A 20,501-nucleotide genomic window follows, 5' to 3' on the forward strand; every position below is an offset into this window, starting at 1 on the left:
AGCATGTATAATAGGAAGGTAATCCAAGACGCATATGCAATTTTAGGTTTTTTAGTAGCCACATGAAACAGAGCTTTAAAACACCTGAAATTAATTTTGATTAAATATTTTACCTATTTCCATATATCTGAAATATTATCAACATGTAATCAGCATAAAATTATTAGTAGTATTTTACATTTTGAGGGGCGAATACTTTTTCAAAATCCAATGTTTATTTTGCACCACCAGCACATCTAACTGTGGACACCAAATTGGTCAAAATACTTGATTTCTACTTAGATTTCATAAAATTTATAATTAACTATAGTTTCACATATGCAATTCTTCCAAACATACCTAAATTTTTTTCAGTAAGTGAATTGAGCACCAGTTTTTAAATTTTAATTTAAGCAAATTAAAATTCAGTAACTCAGTTGCTCTGGTCACAGTTGAAGTGCAATAGTTATATGTGGCTCGTATGAAACAGCACAGACAAGAAATTGTCTTGAATTGTTTTTCAATAAGATCTTAGACTTTTAGGCATTTCACCATCATAATATAAAATAAAGACACTCTATACCTGGATTTCATTTTGGGAGTTGCCTTACACTGACTGTGCTTAGTAGTGCCTTCTGACATTAAGCTTGTCATTCTGCCTGCTAGATATATGAGATCTTCTTTGAATGAAACTCTAGATTAGCCTAAGAAATGTTTAGTTAGTTCTAAAATGCTGCAGGATTGCTGTTTTTTCATAGTATAAGTCTGAATTTCTCATATTTGCAAATGAATAGTCTGTCTCAGGCTATGTGACTTGCCCAAGGACCCATGGCTAGTTGTATGGCAGAAACAGCCCTTAAACATGGACTTATCAGTCCATGCTGCCACAGAATCTATATTTTGCTTCATTTAGGTACAGGTGGGTTCCTCCTGATGCTCTGCTTTGGACACAACATCTTACCTGAAGAAGGACCTTTCGTTGGGCCATATTTTTTGCTTCTCAAAAATATCAATAACCCAAAATACAAGGAGAATATGTTGTAAACTGAGTGGTCTCAAAGAATCCTTTTTGGGCAGTGCAAGATTATGGAAATGAAGGTGGTAGGGAAAGAGGATTCCTTAACAGTAAAAAGCTATGTGCCTTCTCTCTCCCTACTCCTTCACTGTACTTGGAAAGGCAAAATTTAACTTGGCAGAAAACCAATTATAGCCCCCAAAATAGTGGTGTTCTTCTCTATACATTCCTGTGTATAAATTTCTCTTTTGGAAATTTCTCTTTGCTTCTAAATAAAACCAGTATAGATGATTCATAAGCATTGAATGGAAATGGATGGGATACTTAGCTGCGTGGGTCCCTAACATTCAGGATAGTTTGTTCTTAGACACTGTTGGATTCTATATGCTTTCTCTTTTTTTTAAAGATTTTATTTATTCATGAAAGACACAGAGAGAGACAGAGAGACAGAGAGAGGCAGAGACACAGGCAGAGGGAGAAGCAGGCCCCATGCGAGGAGCCTGACGCACGACTGGATCCCGGGACTCCTGGATCATGCCCTGGGCAGAAGGCAGACGCTAAACTGCTGAGCCATCCAGGGATCCTTCTATATGCTTTCTTAACAAGTAGCATAAAAGACTATGGGCTAATTTCCTGAGCTCCTGGCATTAACTATGTGACTAGAGTTTGCACACTTTATAGAGAAAGTTAATGTCTTCAATCAAAACTTCGAATTCAGAAGTCTTGCTTTAAAGGATGCTCTCTTTGATACAAGTAGTTATTTACTCTCATTCTGACTAGACATGCCTGAACTCCAGTAAATCGGAACTGAGCTCCCATGGTCAGGTTTATTTTCCTGGGTATTTAGATATTTTGGATGAAATTCTGAAAATCCTTCATAAATTTTCACCCTTTATCCTCCAGCACACATATGCACACACCCTTTTTTTCTATTCTGGGCAACTATTCAGAAATGTATTTAAGGACTATTAATGGATTCCAGGAGATTGACTCTAAACTAAATGGCATTGCCCTGCCTTTGTTGGCATAGTCGTTAATTGTGTGAGTGCTTTTAAGACATTTTGCATCCATCAAGTGATCATTTGTTACATCTTGCCTTTTTATTTTCTGTATCCCATTTGCTTGAGTTGAGTGTAAATAAAAGTTAGACTTGGAGTGAGGATTTGTGTTAGTCTGTGTATAATGTACTTAGATTTGGGATTGATATCTATGTGGAGCAGAAAAGAGGAACTTGTGAGGCTGTTTTTTATTTTTATTGGAATTCAATTTGCCAACATATAGCATATCACCCAGTGCTCATCCCGTCAATGCCCCGCTCAATGCCCATCACCCAGTCACACCAACCCCCTCCCTGCCCACCTCCCTTTCTACTACATGAGACTGTTTTAAGGTAAGACACAAATTAAGGAAAGAATAAGCAAACCTTAAGATTTTTTAGGTTTACTTCCTGATGTTTCATTATGTTGGAAGTTGGAAGCTTGAGGTTACCAGCTTGATAGCTCTGTTCAAACAGTTAGCTATTTTAAACTTTCTTCTGCATTCCCCTGTTAGGGAGACAGTAACAGAATACTCAATTATCATTCATTATTACACATTCATTATTACATATTCTCAGAGGCTATCAGTAGCTTCCAAACCTGGCTGTACATCAGAATCACTTATGGAGACTTTAAAAAAAGATGGATTCTCGTCTCACCAGAGGTTGAGATTCTATTGGTCTCTTTGAGGCTCTGGAATCTGTACTTTTTTTTTATAGAACTCCCCAGCTTTGGATCATTTCTGGGCTTTTGTCAGCCCCTTTCCCCTAAAATAAAAGAGTTAAATTCAAGAAACAAGATCAACACAATAGTCCTCCAAAATAGTATAATTTAAAGACTGTAGGCAGGGGAAAGATCCAGTTAGGGATTGCTATTGTAGAACAAGGGAATATTTATAAGCTGATTAATGGAAATCAAGAGAGAAACTTTTTGGAGAAAAAGCATTTAGAGTACATAAGAACACGTAACATGTAAGTTCTTTCACTTCTCATTCACGGAGAATCCCTTCTGCTTCTCCTCCCCAAGGCTGAGTTTAAGTCTACCTGGTAATTTATGCCATGGGTAATACATGGAGGCTTAAAGAGGGCCTCAGTGTAGGTTGAGACAATCTGTACCCAATAAGCATAGCACACCTGTTTGGTAGAACACCACCTTAGTGGTGGCTTGCCTCCAGAGGCACCCTGTGCCAGGACATTGGTATTTTCCTAGAGGTCTTCCAGGTAAACATTTTAGGCTACATTTGTTTGCAGCATATGTCTTGAGGCAATGACATGCTTGGCAAATACTACCTACTACTAGATGCCTTCTTGATAGCCACTACTTCCAGGCACAATGACACATTGTCTTTTAGAAGTTCTCTGGATCTTATTATGGTTTCTACCAGGAAAAGACTAGGCTGCAGGTGATGTTTGCTTATGGTTACTTAATTCTGGTGTTTTACTTGATTCCTACCTTAAGACAGCCTCAGAGATTCTTTGTCTCTGAAAGATTTATTAATACAGATGAATGAGTATATTCTGTACTATGTTATCTCATGGAAAAAGAGTGAAATGGTATAATCCTTTTGGCACTGGCATCTATTGTTACCTGCCATTTTTCTGTGATAATACTTTAACACTTGTATATACTATGTTTCCAGAAAGACTTATTATTATACATATAAAATGTAACCACTTTATTACTGAAATGTTTCATTAACTATATCACAAGCTAGTTCTAAAGCCTCAGTAAGAAATACTGGATTTACAAGACCAATAATGAAAAAAAAAAAAAACCCCAAGAATCATCATCAGCTTAAGTTTCTTGTCACTTGAGGGTTTTGAATGATATAGTGTTTAATGTGATCATTTTAAACGCTGGCTTTTTCCTCAAGCTGGAAAACATTTCTTGGTTGATGTCTAAAGGATATTTCTTGCTTCCCATAATAGAATAGTGTGGATTGACTTTGACAGTAACGAAAATGAATAGGCCAGTAGGCTACCTTTAACGAGAGTGGTTATATGATCTAACCTTAGTGCTAGTAAAATAGCTATCAGTCAACCAGTAGCCTAAGAACAATCTTTCCTGAAGCAGTGAGGTAAACTAAACACACCAAGGAACTTCCTTGTAACTTCTAAGCTTGTGAAGGTAGAAGGATTGGATTTGAACTTTTATTTGCTCTTAAAAATATTTGCAGTCATGCCACCAGGCCACCCAGAAGCATAAAGGAAATTTTTATGAATATTAGATTAACTGTTAAGGTAATAATTTAATTTAGATTTGAGGGTTATTATGGAACTATCAATTAAACATGCCAGTAATCCAGTTGATTTTATTAAATTTAGATTATATTAATATAGTTTAAAATGCATGACATTTATTTAGTATCATCAGGGAACAAATGATCTCTGAGCAAACGTCTCCAAGTCATGAAGCTTAACCCTTGAAGTGTCAAAACATTTTAACTTAATAATTTTGAATAGAATTCTATTACCTTAGTATTTTCTATATTATGTCTGTGACTACAGGATACTAACATAATTTAACCATATCTAAATGAATTCAGATCATCAGCAAGTATATTAATTATTAAAAATTCTACAGTATATGGCTACCTTTGGAGCTCTTGAAATGTTAAAGGTCAACTCTTTATACAAAATTATCTTTAACTTCCTGTCCTTCAAAAGTTTTATGTCTGCCTTTTGTTGTTCCTGATTTTTAAACTACTATCAGCCATCAGCTGACAGCTGTCACTTAAGACTTTAGGAGCCTTCACCTATCCATGATTGCTTTTAATCTAATATAATTTGAGGAGGAAATTACGATGTTAAAATAATGTCCAGCATAGGAGAAGTAAGCGCTGAGTGGAGATGAATGAGGTGAGGTAGGAACTCTTAGTATCAAAGACTGAACTTTAATAGAAGAACTTTGTGCCATCTGTTTAGACTATAAGGACACCTTTAATTATTCATTAATTCAACTTTTACTAGACTTTAGAGACTCAAAAATGAGAACAATGTGATTCATGCCCTTAGGACACTCCCCAAAGCAGTAAGTGCCTGGCTATCACAGAAGGAAAAATAGACCATGGAGGGCATCAAATAAGATTGCAATCTCCAGAATTCATCAGGGTTTTGAATAAGTGAAATTTCTAGGTAAAAATTTTTTAAAAAGTAGATTATTTGAGGGCTGCTCTTAAACATATACAAAGACAAATATGCTAAGGTTACCACTGCTTAGAAGTTGCAATTCATTGTGTATATACATATATGTATATATACATTCCACATCTTCTTTATCCATTCTCCAGTTGATGGACATTTGGGCTCTCTCCATAGTTTGGCTATCTTGCTATTTTATTTGCAGCAATGTGGATGGAACTAGAGTGTATTATGCTTAGTGAAATAAGTCAATCAGACAAAAACAAATACCATATGATCTTACTCATATGTAGATTCTAAGAAGGAAAACAAATGAACATATGGGAAGGGGGACAAGAGAAAAAGGAGAGGGAAACCAGCCATAAGAGACTCTTAATGATAGAGAACAAACTGAGGGTTGATGGAGGGAAGTGGGTAGGGGGATGGGCTAGATGGGTGATAGGTATTACAGAGGGCACTTGTGATGAGTAACGGGTGTTATTTGTAAGTGGCGAGTCACTGAATTCTACTCCTGAAACCAAAACTGTACGTTAACTAACAAATTTAAATTTAAAAAGAGAGAGAAAATAAAAAATAAAAAAGAAAAAAAAGAAGTTCCAATTCATATTAAGAGAAGTACTAGATAAAAATAAATAAATGCAGTGACCCTGGGAGTCCTACAAATCTCCATCTGAATGACCTTGGGCAATCTTATTTTTATTCCTTTCCATGGACTCAAAATGGAGATGTGATGCCTACCTTATAAGGTTACTGTGAGGCCCTTGTGAAATGTGAAAAGTGCCTAGCAGAGTAGCTGAATCTAGTTCAGTGCCCCATTAATACACTCTTTGCTGCCCTTTTTTTCCTCCTTACACTGCCTTCAAATGTGGTTTGGGAAGAGGTATCTGTAAAAAGAGTGAACAATTAAATGACAAATACTTCTTTTCATATTTCTATGAAGCTGCTTTAAGTCATGTTCTTTTAATTGAATGACAGTCACATCATTTGGAAGGCTGGTCTAATAATAGCACCAGAGATTGGAAGCTGACAAAGTGCAAATTTTCAGTCAAGTCTTGATTCCAGTTCAGACGTGGAAAGAAGATTTGAGAAAGAATCCTTGTTAGCAAAAACACAGATACCTCCATAGGCACACCCTTGTATTGTAATTATTTGGACCCCTTTTAGTAAAACATAAACCAAATGCTGCATGTGCCCACCAGCCAACTCTTTAAAAAAGGTTACAAACCTCAAATATGTAAGACTCAGCGGTAACATGGGGCATCTTTGCCGGCACCTTAGCTTGCCTGAATCACTTGAAGTGTTCATGTGGGTAACTCAGACATGATTCTCTTTCCTGTGAAAGGTGTCAGCTCATCAGGCAATTCCCCACACGGCGCCATTTGTAATTCCAACCTATGTTGCTAAAAAAACCTTCAATGACCCTGAGTAAATCAAGAACAGAAAATTACTTGGGTTTCATGCTCTTTGAGGCCATAGTAGTGAAGACATAGATTTTCACTGACCCTCATAGAAGTCTTCTGTCAGAAATAATGGCCACTGAAAGATCAATTAGTTACACTTTTGTTTTTAAGTTAACTTTGCGTTTTCTTTCTCCGTCTCTCCACCAGTCTAAATCTGCTTTCTCTTGGAGGTGAGATACCTAATGTTCACCGATCAATACTGGCTCCTTCTTGCTCTTCTCAATTAAGTTTTTAACCAGTTGATTGAGGCTGTGCTTTAAAATAATTGAACTATGGATTTAAACCTGGTCACTTTTCTTTATTAGTTGTATCAACAGATGTTCAGTGTTTCATTTCTCCTTAAGGGTGTATGGTTTCTCACTGACTCTTGGCCTCACGTGGGGATTCTCTGCTCTTGGTTTTGCCTGTAAGAATTTAAGCTGTTTAAAGCTGTTTGTACTTGTGGCCAAGAGCTCCTAGTTCCCAAAGCAACGGTTTATCACCCGCCCTGTGTTATCTGTGCTCTTACATTTATTTCTTCAATCACAGAGCACAACAGCCTTGGCGAGGTGAATCTGTGGGGAGTGTGTGTGTTCGGTATGCATGGACTGTTTATGGTGAGCTGTGTGGGTCGGGCTCATGTTCCTGGAGTGCTTTGAGCAGCTTTACTAATCTGTCAGCATAGTATGTTCTTGTGGATAAATATAGACATACGGGCACTCTGTGAGTTGTAGGTCACTGTCTTACTGTGCAGCTAAAAATTGTCCCATCGGTATGGAGAGTCTGCCCTGGACAGAAGGCCTGTTTTAATTTGTCTTCTACTGTAGGTCTTTAGCACCTGACTAAAAATACACCTTGGGCCAAAAATAAGAGAACCCTACCTTGTGGCTGAGACACTTATGGTTCGAGTGAGCAACGGGATCATGGAGTCCGTCATTATGTTTTTTTGCTTTGGAACATAGTCTCCATAGCAGTTCCAGACTGTTCGTTTGGGTTCCTTTCAAGCTCATGGAGATTACAACAGCTTGTTGGAGACGATCCTGTGTGATCAGCTTCATAAAAGGTCTTGGTAGGTATGAAAGGCTGGCAATCAGTATGGCGTGGATGATTGGTTGTTAAATGCTTAATGTAGGGAAGATTCTCCTAAAGGTTTCAATGGATGGGGATGCAGGGTGGGAGGAGAGGTGCCAATAGCATCTGCATGCAGAGATTTACTTAATAATATCCCTTTTCAGAGGCAGGAATTATTTTTTAAGTTTCTCTTTGGGATTGCAGTATTTCAGAGGTAATTTTTGTATGTAAGTCTATAGAACAACAAGCTGTGATGTCATGGAATTTTTCTGTGCACTGAAGTTTTCACTAAAAGATTCAGTACAACTATCTGTGCTGCAAAATTGAAATCTGTAAAAATAGCTTAGTGTGTGATTGGAAAATAGATACCACTGCATTTTATATTACGAAAGAAGTAGGATTTATAATTTATTTCTTCTAAATATTAATGCAAATACTCTTTATTTGGTGTAAAGCATTGAAATAAGCCTGAGGTAGTTTTTCCTTTGCTTTTGGCATAGCCTTCTCCAACATGTATAAATAAAATGTTTTCTTTTATCGTTTATGAATTAAAGAACAGGATACCATGGGTTAACCAATATCAGATGGGTCCAAACTGCATGCCTCTGCTTTTCCTTTATCTGAGTAATAGCCTGGTTACATTAGTTCTAGCATAACCTTGTAAGCAATATTGTATAAGAGTTCAGAAAAATTAATGAGAGGAAACTTCCATGACACAGGGTTAATTACATGCACCTTGGATATCGATGGTTTAACTTTCTTTTTAATGAAGGTAGTAAAAGTTAATTTGTAAATGGTAAAGGCACAACATCTTGCTCTAATAGAGAAGAAACATTTTGTTTATTAATGATTTGGGAAAATTCATTACTTGTTAATTATTCTTCTGCACCATCTCTAATGAAACTATTAGATATTTACATATGATACCATTTTGTTTCTAGGAAGGAAATCTCTATTAGTCATTAATTTGCTCCTATTTTGTGATTTATAAAAGTTGAGTATGTGTGTTAGGGAACTTTTTTTTCCTCTAAGAGATTTTTTTTATGTATAACAAGTATACAAATTAAGTAATAGAATTTATAATTTCATGTATTTGGAAAAAATGTTGCATTATAATAGGACTTCTGTGAACTACGTAGTATTTTTGTTGCTTATTAGCTCTGGGAGACAATACCCACCCTTACTGTGTTTCCACTGAATGGACCACTCCCATGATCCGACAGCCATCTCAATTCCTTCTTTACTCACAGTCTTTCTTGCTCACAGTATATAAACATAACTTTTTTTTAAAGATTTTATTTATTTATTCATGAGTGACAAAGAGAGAGGGAGAGAGAGGCAGAGAAATAAGCAGAGGGAGAAGCAGGCTCCATGCAGGGAGCCTGATGTGGGACTCGATCCTGGGACTCCAGGACCACGTCCTGGGCTAAAGACAGGTGCTAAACCTCTGAGCCATCCAGGGACCCCTAAACATAACTTTTATAAGGGATCAGTAACAACAAGTATGTCTCTGTGAGTTCATAGACTTATCACAGTCTTAGATCATAAACTTCTGGTAGGCATGTATTAAGTGAATTTTACGTAGTCACTGTATGCCTCCATAAATATTTAAGAATCTCATGAAACCTAAAATCTTTTTTTATTAAATGAGCTGACATCTAAATAAACTAGTGCATATGAACCAGGCATTTAATAAGTGTTTTGATGTTGACAAAATAAAAAACTAACTAGACTACAAAGGATTTCACTTATTTGGTGAATGTATTTAACAGATGTTGAGTGAGCTTCTCCTGTATACCTTGCACTGGAAGTTCTTCCTTTACTATAGATGTTGGAAGTGTATCTTGTATTATCATTTATATTATATAATGCATATACATAACATCTATATCATACATATGTGTATATTATTGTATATGTATGTATATATATTTTCTAGTAGAATACATATTGTAATGTATATTGTAACTGTGTATGCATTTTATAATATAATATGTATTAACAAAGACACATGTAGGATTAGACTCTGTGTTAAGTCACTGCCTTCATCATGTAATCTGAAAGGGGATCCTGCAGAGAAATAGATCCTGCAGAGAAAGGGGATCCTGCAGAGAACTTTGCTTTATGACCTTCCTTTGTCAAAATATGGCAGCTTCTGGCACTGCTCCTGGTGGCCATCCCTGCACATCCAGTCTGCACTGTCCTTACTGTCCCTTTAAGTTGGATCCCCTGTATAATGTTCCCGCTAGCATAGTGGCAAAAACTCCTGTAAGGGGCAGCCCCGGTGGCGGAGCGGTTTGGCGCCGCCTGCAACCTGGGGTGTGATCCTGGAGACCCGGGATCAAATCCCGCATCGGGCTCCCTGCATGGAGCCTGCTTCTCCCTCTGTCTGTGTCTCTGCCTCTCTTTCTCTGTGTCTATGAATAAATAAATAAAATCTTTAAAAAAAAAAACTCCTGTAAGAAGCTGTTCTTCTCTTTCCCTGATGCCCAGCTTCAATATGGTTCTAATAAAATGGCTCAGGAAGCTGGACTTGTCATTTGGGGTAGGCCTGAGTCTAATGCCCAGATAATGGTCTGCAAGTGACTGCTATTCCCACAGCCCCTAGAGTCTTTTTTTTTTTTTTAAGGTTTTATTTATTTATCCATGAGAGGCACAGAGGCAGAGACATAAGCAGAGGGAAAAGCAAGCTCCCTACAAGGAGCCTGATGTGGGACTGAATCCTGGATCCTGGGATCACACCCTGAGCCGAAGGCAGATGCTCAACCATTGAGCCACTCAGGCGTCTCACCCTAGAGTCTTTTTGACCACGACCCACAGAAAAAAACATATTTTGCATTATGACCCAAGAACACACACCCCATATCTATAGACACAGGCAGAGACTGAAAACAAAAGTTTAATGAAATAATGCTCACTTACCCTCAGGATGTCAGCATCCTGCTATTTTCTCTTCTGTGGCTTTCTATTCTATCGCATTGAACTCATCCTGGTTAGCACCCAGTACATAGGTTTGATGACCGAGTAACGGGTCACAAGCTGCACTTTGACAAACTGCTTTAAAGATTTCATAAGCCAGGCCTTCTCAACACACCACTAGTCAAGTTCTCTACTGAAATGACATGCTGTCATCCGTGATACTATATTCTACTCCTGGGCAGATTGGTGCTTTATTTGTCAGCATCTTGCTTGGTTGCAGAAATAGCTCTTTCAATAGGCTTAATGGGAGTCTTGGGTTGAATGTCAGGCTTCTAAGCTGGAGACAATTCATGACCTTATAGATTTTAATGCTTTCTTACTCCTTAATGCAACAAATATTTATTGAGTATTAAGCTAGAAGGCGAGGATATGAAAGGAATAAAACAAATTCCTTGCCCTTGCTGCACTTAAGTGCAGTGGGGAGACAGGTAGAAAACAAATATATAATGTGTCATCATATATCAACAGGAGGTCAGTGCCCTGCAGGAGGGTAAAGTGGGGTAAAGGGATTACAGGGAAGTAACAGAGAGTGGCTGGCCAGAACAGTCTCTAATACAACCAGAAGAGAGTGAGCCACAATCAACTGTCCTTTCTTCCTTACTTATATGAATTCCTACAACGCCAGTGCCCAAATTCTATTCCGCCTTGATGCCTTCTCTGACTATATCTATCATTGGTTATTTCCAGGTCCCAACTTCAATGTCACCATCCCAGAGAGTCCTGCCCTAACCCCACAGTCACAGATATGTCTCCCCTTTTCCTTCACAGCACTTTCTATTTTGTAATTATATTCTGGGTGTGTTTATTTTCTAATGCCTGCCTCCCCTGCATACTACCAGCTCCCCTAGCAACTCCCCAGCAGCTAGCACAGTTCTTAGAGTAGAGTGGGCCTTTGCTAAATATTTGCCAAAGAATAAATGAAGAAATGAAAATGAATAAGCAAAGCTAATGGATGCTTTCCTAAATTTATGTGCTCTTCCAACCTGACACTGCCTTGTGCCATCTTGTAACTGAAAATACTATACCTTTTAAAGGTCTCAGGTTGTCTTTTTAAATTTATTTGTGAATTCTCCCCAGAACTTTACAGAGTAACATACCTATCAAGGGTGAATGAAAATTTGTTATTTGGTGAAATGATTAACTGATCTCACTCATAAACTTTTGAAACCCAAATATTTCTGAAAGGACTCAAACTATATTGTGATATAGGTATGATAAAGGATGGCTCTGTAAGTGACACCATACATCCTTGCCATGTGTCATAAGTATGAACACTCTGAGACCCCTCCCACTCATCCCACACATTTATGTGGAAAGATGTAGTTGGACCTGAAATCTGAATGAACATTCACACCTCTATGATGAAACCTGGGTTAAAGATGGTGTTTGATTTTCTAATGTGTTTTTAAATTTAGTTTAGTTCCTCAATGAAATATTCCTTCATTATTGCCATTATAGGGCACTTTTTATAACTGAGCCTTATCTTTTAAAAGGTGTCTTATTATGAAATTTTTCAAAGACAAAGAGGGAAGGAATAGTATGATGCGCAACGTATCACCAGCACTCACATTCAACAGTTATCAAGATTTTGTCAGCTTTGCTTCATTTATATCTTCTTTCCCTCTGTTAAAGCATTTGAATCAGACAGAGGTATTATTTCATTGAACTCCATACAATCAGTATGCATTCTAGGAAATATGGATATGTTCTTACCTACCCACAGTGTTAATTTCAACCTAACTAAATGGACCATAATTCTGACATAACCAAATCTCCAGTCCATATTCAAGGTGCTTTGATTATCATATTGAAAAAGTGTCTTTTAACAGCTGAGCTGCTTCAATCAAGATTCACACAAGGTCCACACATTGCATTTGGTGGTTTTCTCACCATTAATCATCCTACCCATTTTTAATTCCTCCGTTGACTCGTAGAAATTAGTGCAGTTTTCTTATAAAATGTACCTAACTTTGAATTCTCTCTTTGCTTCCTTAGGGTGACACTTAGCTTGTTCCTATATTCCCATTGTTTTCGTGTAAATGGGCACTAGCTACAATGTTTTGAAAACTTGACAGACATGGACATAGGGCAAGTTACAACTCCCTCTCTCAGCCACACTGCCAATGTCATTTCTGTTCCAGTGGTAGGAGCCTGAAAGCTACTCTGTCATGCAGAAATGCATAGCCAACATCACTTTTAGTGGTTGGGTGTAGTAATTCAGACCAATATCCTACCACTGGTAGGGATTTTTTTTTTTTTTTTTTACTGGCAGGGAATTTTGAGGAAGTCTCTAGAGTTAATACTCTAAACATTCTTCTTAAACAGCTTAATTATTATAATATCTCACCAGGAAACCTATTTTGCATGTTTTCTTTATTGCAAAAGGGTGATATGACTGGACTTTAGGTCCATTTGTATAAGATGCACTTCCTATCTAACTTCCTGTTTCAGTAGACTCCATCCAGATTCCCATCTTCATTCCTTTTCTCATAGTAGATGCAATGGTCTTTAACTTGTATTGTCCCTTAAACAGATCTTCTGTAGCCCACCTACACAACAACACCAGGTCAACATTCTTCCCAGAAACCTGCTAGCTCCCAGTTGTCCTCCAAATAGAGTCTAAACTCATTGGTTTGCCATTCAAGACCTTAATTCTAATCATAAGAATTAGAAACCTACATTTTTATAGGATGTAAGAGTTTAAGTTTTTCATATATATACTTGCTCAATTATTTCATTCACACAAGGGCTGTGTTACAGAGTCAGATGGGTTCAGTTCAACAAGTATTAAGTAATACAATTGTTTAATTAATTATGCTAGGCACTATGCTACATGCATGGAATAAAGACAATATGTAGTCCTGTTCATGAGGATTTTACAGTTCCATAGTGAAGAGGAAGTTTGAACATGTGTGCTAAGATAGGGCTGTGTGGTAGGAGGGCAAAGTGAAGGAAGGACACGGAGAGACTCTTAGCAGGTGCCTCCATGCACCTGTCATGCTATTCCCTCTGCTTGAGTTGCTCCTTTCTCCTCTCTGTCATCAGAATCCTACCTGTCCTTTAAGACATGGGTCAAATGCCATCTATTCCATAATATCTGGTATATAATTCCTTTTTAATGTTAACGCAAGTCTTGGGTTTACAGTTAGGAATAAATATAGGCTTTCTCATGTGTCCACCTGTAGTGTAGGGAGTTGCCAGGCTCAGGAAGGTGAGTGGAGCCAGAGAAGAATTGGAAGGGTTAGGATCATTTGTAATGCTTTCTTCCATAGAAAGGATAGATGAAAGAATCCCACTAATGCATTAATTCAAGGGAAGGCAAGTGTTAATTTTTAAAATTTTGTGAGTATACTTGACACATCAACATTACACCAGTTTCAGGTATACATCATAGTAATTCAACAAGCTTATATGTTATGCTCCCCAAAAGTGGAACTCCCATCTGTCACCATATAAGCTATTACAGGGCAGCCCGGGGGGCTCAACGGTTTAGCACTGCCTTCGGCCCAGGTCATGGTCCTGGAGACCCGGGATCAAGTCCCACGTCGGGCTCCCTGCATGGAGCCTGCTTCTCCCTCTGCCTATGTCTCTACCTCTCTCTCTCCCTGTGTCTCTCATGAATAAATAAATGAAATTTAAAAATATATATATATATAAGCTATTATAGTTCTAGTGACTCCATTCCCTGTGCTGTGCCTTTCATCCCCATGATCTAATCACTCCAAGGCTGGAAGCCTATACCTCTCTCACTCCCCATCACCCATTTTGCCCATCCTTTGGGCAACCATCAGTTTATTCTCTGTATTTATAGGTCTGATATATTCTCTGTATTTATAGGTCTGATACTGCTTTTTGTTTCCTTATTCATTTGTTTGTTTATTTAGATTCCACATGTGAGTGAAACCACATGGAGTTTGTCTTTCTCAGTTTGATTTATTTCACTTAGCAGAATAACCTCTAGGTCCGTCCATGTTGTCGCAAATGGCATGATCTCATCCTTTGTGTGGCTGTGTAATATTTCATGATATATATATATATATATATATATATATATATATATATATATAAAATGTTTCCTTTATCCATTTGTCTGCAGATGGCTAACTGTTAATTATTGTTTGAATTGTGCAAGTCTTGAATTAGTGATGTTTTATGAATTTTCAGTGGATATTTTTATATAGTCCTAGAAAACTGGTGCAGAAAGGACAAGCTGACCTGGCCTCTTTAAGAATAACAGATAAGGAAACTGAAGCCCAGTTGGTCATATGGAGCCATACTTGGACCTTTGATTCCCCTTTCATTGTTCTTCCTATGTTTTGCCTGCAGACTATTAACTTAGTTAAAGTTAATGAAGCCTATCTATAGGCAAATGGAATTAAAAGCAAGGTTATTAACTGGATTAATTAGTCCTCTTTGTTTTCCCATTTATTTATATCAGGGGCATCAGACTATAGTCCCGGGACAGCAGCTTTGGCATAACCTGGGCTGGTTAAAAATGCAGTTTATTGAGCCCCAATTCTGATCACCACTGATTCACATTGTAAGTCGGAGTATCTTTTTCAAAGTTAACATAAGAACAAATGCAAAGCCTTGTCCAGTTGATCATCAAGTTTGACTTAATGGGTTGCAAATTAATGGGACTTTGCTACACAAAATCAGCTAAAATAGGAAGAAATGGAAAGGAAAATGATAGAAGGTAAGCTGGCCAGTGAAGGACATACAAATGAGAGCCGTTCATTGGTTCCGTTGAGAAGAAGGAAAGTTGAAATTCAGGATTATCCTGTCTCTAGCAGGCTATTCGATCTCCTTTCTGTGAGAAAGGACCTTGAAAGGTCAATGTACCCTCATCTTCCTTTGCTTACTGATCTTGGCAGACATTCTTGCTGGCTCTGATGACAGTACCTACATTGAAAATTGGGAAAGATTCATGTAATTGCATCTTAGCAGATGACAGACATTTATAAAGGAAATCACTGAAGTGTTACTGTCATTTCTCTAAGACAAAATACCGGAAGGCACAGGAAGAGAGGGAAAAACAAAACAAAACAAAACAAAACAAAACAAAAAAAAACAGAACAGAGCAGCGACACGATGCTTCTGTTCTCTTTATTGAACTCCTTCCCTCTCTCCCGGGTATCCAGTCCTGAGAGACCAAAGACAGAAACAGAAATAGTTTGGAGAGGTCACAGACTGAACAGAAGTTCACTTGTTCCTTGTTCGAGTAACAATCAGTTAAGTTCATATCATCAGTATATCTAGGAAGGGAAGGTCTCTAGACCTTTCTAAGGTGTGTCAATAATCAGATTTCATGTATTTTATACGTTTTCTATTCTTAACTCTTTTTGTACTCCTTGCCCTTCCCAAAGCCCTTCTACTGGCCAAAAGATGTATTCAGGTTTGCGACGACTTGACAGGAGGGATCTCCATGGCTGGCAGTTATGTTAGCCTTTCTAGAAAATCACCAACTATATTAATTAATCTATAGGAAGTTTCATTCTCCAAGTCACAACATTTGTGTTTTATTTTTTCATTCCCTAAAGTCCAAAACCTATCTTGCTTATCCCAGGGTCAAAGTAAGGGAACTAATTTCATTCCATCTTCATCATAAACAACTGGTTTGTTTTTAATTGGGAATCTTGCACAAAACTCAGAATATATGCTGTCAGAGAAACATGGGATCAGATCCTGGGTCAGCCACTCTGTGACCTTAGGCAAGATACTTAATCTCTCTCAAACTGCATGGTTTTATCTATAAAAGTGAGATTGGCCTTCTAGGAGTATTTTTGAGGATTAAACACATGAATTATCCTAGAGATATCTTGTGACCCTGAAACTTGAAGGAACATAATTTAAGAACTGTAGGATTGAGAGAACAAAGTAGTGGAAGAGAAAAGAAGAATATTTTGTTAACAAAAGTGGGAGGAACTTTCTACATTACCAGGATTATATAGAAATTCATTAAGAAGAACTTAACATGTCATTGATTATATTTCTCTTCCAAGGCAAAAGAAATTTCTGAATATTTTTACCTTGTATTGTCTCCTTGACTGATTTTGAAATATATAAAATAGGAATCATCCATCTCTTTGTTATGAAATATTTTTTCTGTTGCTCAAACTAATTATTTCTTCTTATCCCAACATTTTCCATTTCTTAATAATACTCTTCAGAGGAAAATAATTCTTCCTATCACACTTGGAGGATTTTTTTCTTTTTATCCCAATTTATTTTGCATGACATTTAAAGTTTCTGGTCATTTTGAGTATTTGCAGGACCTTTTAAAATGACATTTCTTAAGCACCCTCATAAATGCATTAGTGGACAATTTATTATAGTTCTATACACAGTGTGACATGTTCTCACAGTAGCTGCGTCATTCTTGGTTTGTTATGTTTTATGAAATGTGCCTGTAATACCAGTAAACAAAATAAGTCTTACGGGAAAAGATTTGGGATTTGGGGGGAACATCGGGTCCTAAAGAAGGATCCCAGCACTTGGGTACTAACAAGGTTTGCCCTCAGAACCTATAAAAAGTATGAATCACTGAGAACTGGCAGAAAGAGTAATATATATGCAGCTATGAACAAAGAAACTAATCAATTTACTCCTGTGTTGAAAGATAGGTTACATTGATCTCTAGGATATAAAGTTGTTTAAATGAACCTCCATTTCTAAGAGGAGTCGCTACTTTGAACAGGTTAGAACCATGTAATCTCAGGGACACTTCAAAAGAAAAGGAAATCTTTTTTTTTTTTTTTTAATTTCAAATGCTCAGAGTCTGACTCTAGTTATGGAAACATCAGAAAAAGCATTGAGTGTTTTGAATAACTGGCTCTGTGCTTGTCCATCTCTATAAGGTGGAGAAAAACAGACAAAAGGTGGCCTTCTTTCCTGAGTCACATACTTTGTGGAGGAAGGCAGAGGAGCTGTTTGTCAGGGGGGCATTTGGTTTGTGCCCTTTGCCGCCTGGTTAAAGTTCTCATTCCCAACCAGAACTGACTCAGAAATGGGCAGGACAAAGGGATGGGTTGGAAAAGTAGATCCTGCCCAAGCCAAATGCTTTTTGGATTTTCTTAGATACCAGTAAGACACACAGCTTTCTTTCCTCTCCACGGCAGTTCCAAACTATATATTTGAACATTCCTCTATCCCCTCACTCTGTTTAATTATTGCTTTTTAAAAAAAAAATATATTGCAATTTGACTACACAAATTCTAACACACAAATTGTGTGGCCCTGCCTTAGCAAACCGTAAACTCCGTGAGGTCAGGAACCATCTATTCTCTTCCCTGCTACCTTCTAGTGCCTAGAACCATGCATGAAACCTAAATACTCATTAAGTAAATATTGGTTGAAATGAAGGAGTACATGAATGAATGAATGAATGAACAAGAGCCTGTAATGAGTGATGGTACTAACTTCTCTGAAAATCTGAGAAAATCAATTGTTTTCCTCACAAATAGTGCCATTTTCGCCTCTGGGACATTCATATGAAAAAACTCATTATGACATTAACTTTCCTTTCAGTGACATAGTAAAAATGGAGCTGAGCTTTGAGTTGTGGGGTGTTTGTATTACTCTTGCAGTTAGGAAGTTAGTAATTCCTGGAAGTGTTGGTAATTCAGGGAAAGTGTACTGAAGACTTCAACCAGCTAAAAGCGGCCAGCCTAAAAGGCAAGTTATTAGGCAATAACACTGGGAAAAAATAGTCATATTGGATATGGCCATCGCTTGCAGTCAGAAATATATCTAATAAAGAGGTAATGAATGGGTCATAAAAGCCAAAAAGAGACTTCGACAGATTAACGAATGGAGCCCGTTCACTATAAGAAATAGAGACTCAGGGAAAGCAGACCCTGAAGCCATCCAGCTAAACCAAAGAGAATTTGGGATAAAATAATAACATAAACAAAACTCTTTTAAGGTACAAGAATGCAATGGAGAAAAAAATGTAAATGAGAAAATCTAAAAAGCAAGCAAATTTCTGAAAGATTCAATAAGTAGGTCCCTGGTTAATACCTGAACATGATGCTCTTCTTCTTCAGGCCCTCATCTCCACTCCCCACCCACAGGAACTCCAGTTTGGGTGCCTCCCTATCATCTCTGAGCTGATGTGTGCACATGGGAAGGTGAGCTGAAGAAGAAAAGGATAGCAGATAAAAGCAGATGGAGGTGAAGCTCAAAAATGTATCCCATGCAGTAAATATAACTGAGAGAAGTTTTTAATCCAGCAAAATTAAATTGTTCCTTCAACATATATTTTTAGGTGGGGAAGGTACCAGTGACCTGTCAGGACCCTTTCATGAGCAGGGATCCCTATTTCCAGAGGCAGCCCTGCCAGGAGTGGCTGCATAGCCCAGACCCCTCCAGGTCAGGGAGGGAATCCTGACCTGGATCCTGAAGCTTGTCCCCCTGGATGGAAAGCAGTGGAAACACTGTGATGGGGAAGAATCGATTCAAACATTAAGCCTGCATTGGCAGAGCTAGAAAGGTGCTGGATGTGTGGCTGTTCCTGAATTGGTGGTTTGTCTGTTTCCATCAAAAATAAGTTCTGTTAAAAATCAGACCTATGACCAGGGATGCCTTGGTGGCTCAATCGATTGTCTGCCTTCGGCTTGTCATATTCGTAGGGTCCTGGGATGGAGAGTCTGCTTCTCCCTCTCCCTCTGCTGCTCCCCCTGCTTGTGCTCTCTCTCTCTCTCTCTCTCTCTCAATCTCTCTCTCTCCCTCTCCCATAAATAAAATACAAAAAATCTTAAAAAAAAAAAAAGATCAGACCTAAGATTTAACTCTTCAGAGCTAAATTCTTTAAGCTTAGTTATAAATTCTTTATACACCAAAACCTTTTTGGTAGGCTTAGCTTTTGGAAATTTACATCACTCTTTCCCCACCTTCTCAAATACAGAACTAGTTCTCAAACTTACTGTAGCCTTTCCATGGGACTGAAGGTCTTCATCATGAATCTCAGTTGTGACAACATGCTGGATGGACATGTCACTTGCCCCCACACCTGTCAGAGTGTCTGATTCTGTGGCCCCGTGCCAGTGGCTTTGTGCAACTGCATTTTTAGGTCCAGGAGACTTTATGTAGGCCATTTTTCTCCTTCTTTTGCTCTTAGAGTTTGTACCTACAGGTGTTGCATCTTTCTCTGGTAATTTTCTGTTCCCAGACTCTTGTGAACTTAAAAACTAGATAACTGACATTAATTGCATGTAGATTAAAAGCAAGCAATTGCAGCAGGAAAGTCTAATGATGTTCTTCTCACTGTCATATTCTAATGTTTGGACTAGTATGGATTTTGGGACTCAATTTTGACACCAGGGAACATGTGTTTCCTGGTTCTCAACTATACTGTCACCAAATAACCGAGTTACTGAAAGGTACTATGTCATATGTTTACTTTTGAAAATCGTTCTGACAAAAGGCTAGGGTTTATTATGAATTAATTATGGTAGGATGAAGAGGAGCTAGTAAAACAGAGTGGATCTTGTTCAAGAACACTTACCCCATTAAATGTTACTGCATCTCCATCTGCCCAGCTGTTATGTTCGAAACAGGAATGATGGGCCCCCTCCCCTTGAATCTCCTTCAGCTCTGGCAAGGGGCTCTGCTGGGCTAGAGTAGTTCCAGCTTACTAACGTTATGCAGACTTTTGCACTCACAAAGATGTCTGGCTTTGAAGTACAGGAGACTAAGGGGTTTTTTTCTGACAGCGGTGACTTGGTACTTTGGCCATTTAAATGGAATATTTGTCTGAGAGACATTCTGGTATCTGGATTTCAACTCTCTGGTTTCAAAATGCAGTGTTGCAGGAGGACTGCCAGAGGTCACTCTTCTGAAA

General features: G+C 38.0%; 1 protein-coding gene across 9 annotated transcripts in view; it reads left to right on the top strand.

Annotated features, from left to right (window-relative positions):
- FRY (FRY microtubule binding protein) overlaps nt 1–20,501 on the top strand; it is a 428,782-nt gene that overhangs the window by 190,996 nt on the left and 217,285 nt on the right. For 2 of the 9 annotated variants that reach the window (XM_072719959.1, XM_072719960.1), the window contains exon 1: nt 7,168–7,679. The exons of the other annotated variants lie outside the window; for them this stretch is intronic. In XM_072719959.1, the coding sequence (XP_072576060.1) occupies nt 7,619–7,679 (61 nt within the window). In that variant the 5' untranslated portion in view covers nt 7,168–7,618. Of the gene's footprint in view, nt 1–7,167; nt 7,680–20,501 lie in introns of those variants that run through there. 9 annotated transcript variants of the gene reach the window in all.

The sequence above is a fragment of the Vulpes vulpes genome, chromosome 9 (genome assembly GCF_048418805.1).
Source record: "Vulpes vulpes isolate BD-2025 chromosome 9, VulVul3, whole genome shotgun sequence".
In the NCBI taxonomy this organism is placed as follows: Eukaryota; Metazoa; Chordata; class Mammalia; order Carnivora; family Canidae; genus Vulpes; species Vulpes vulpes.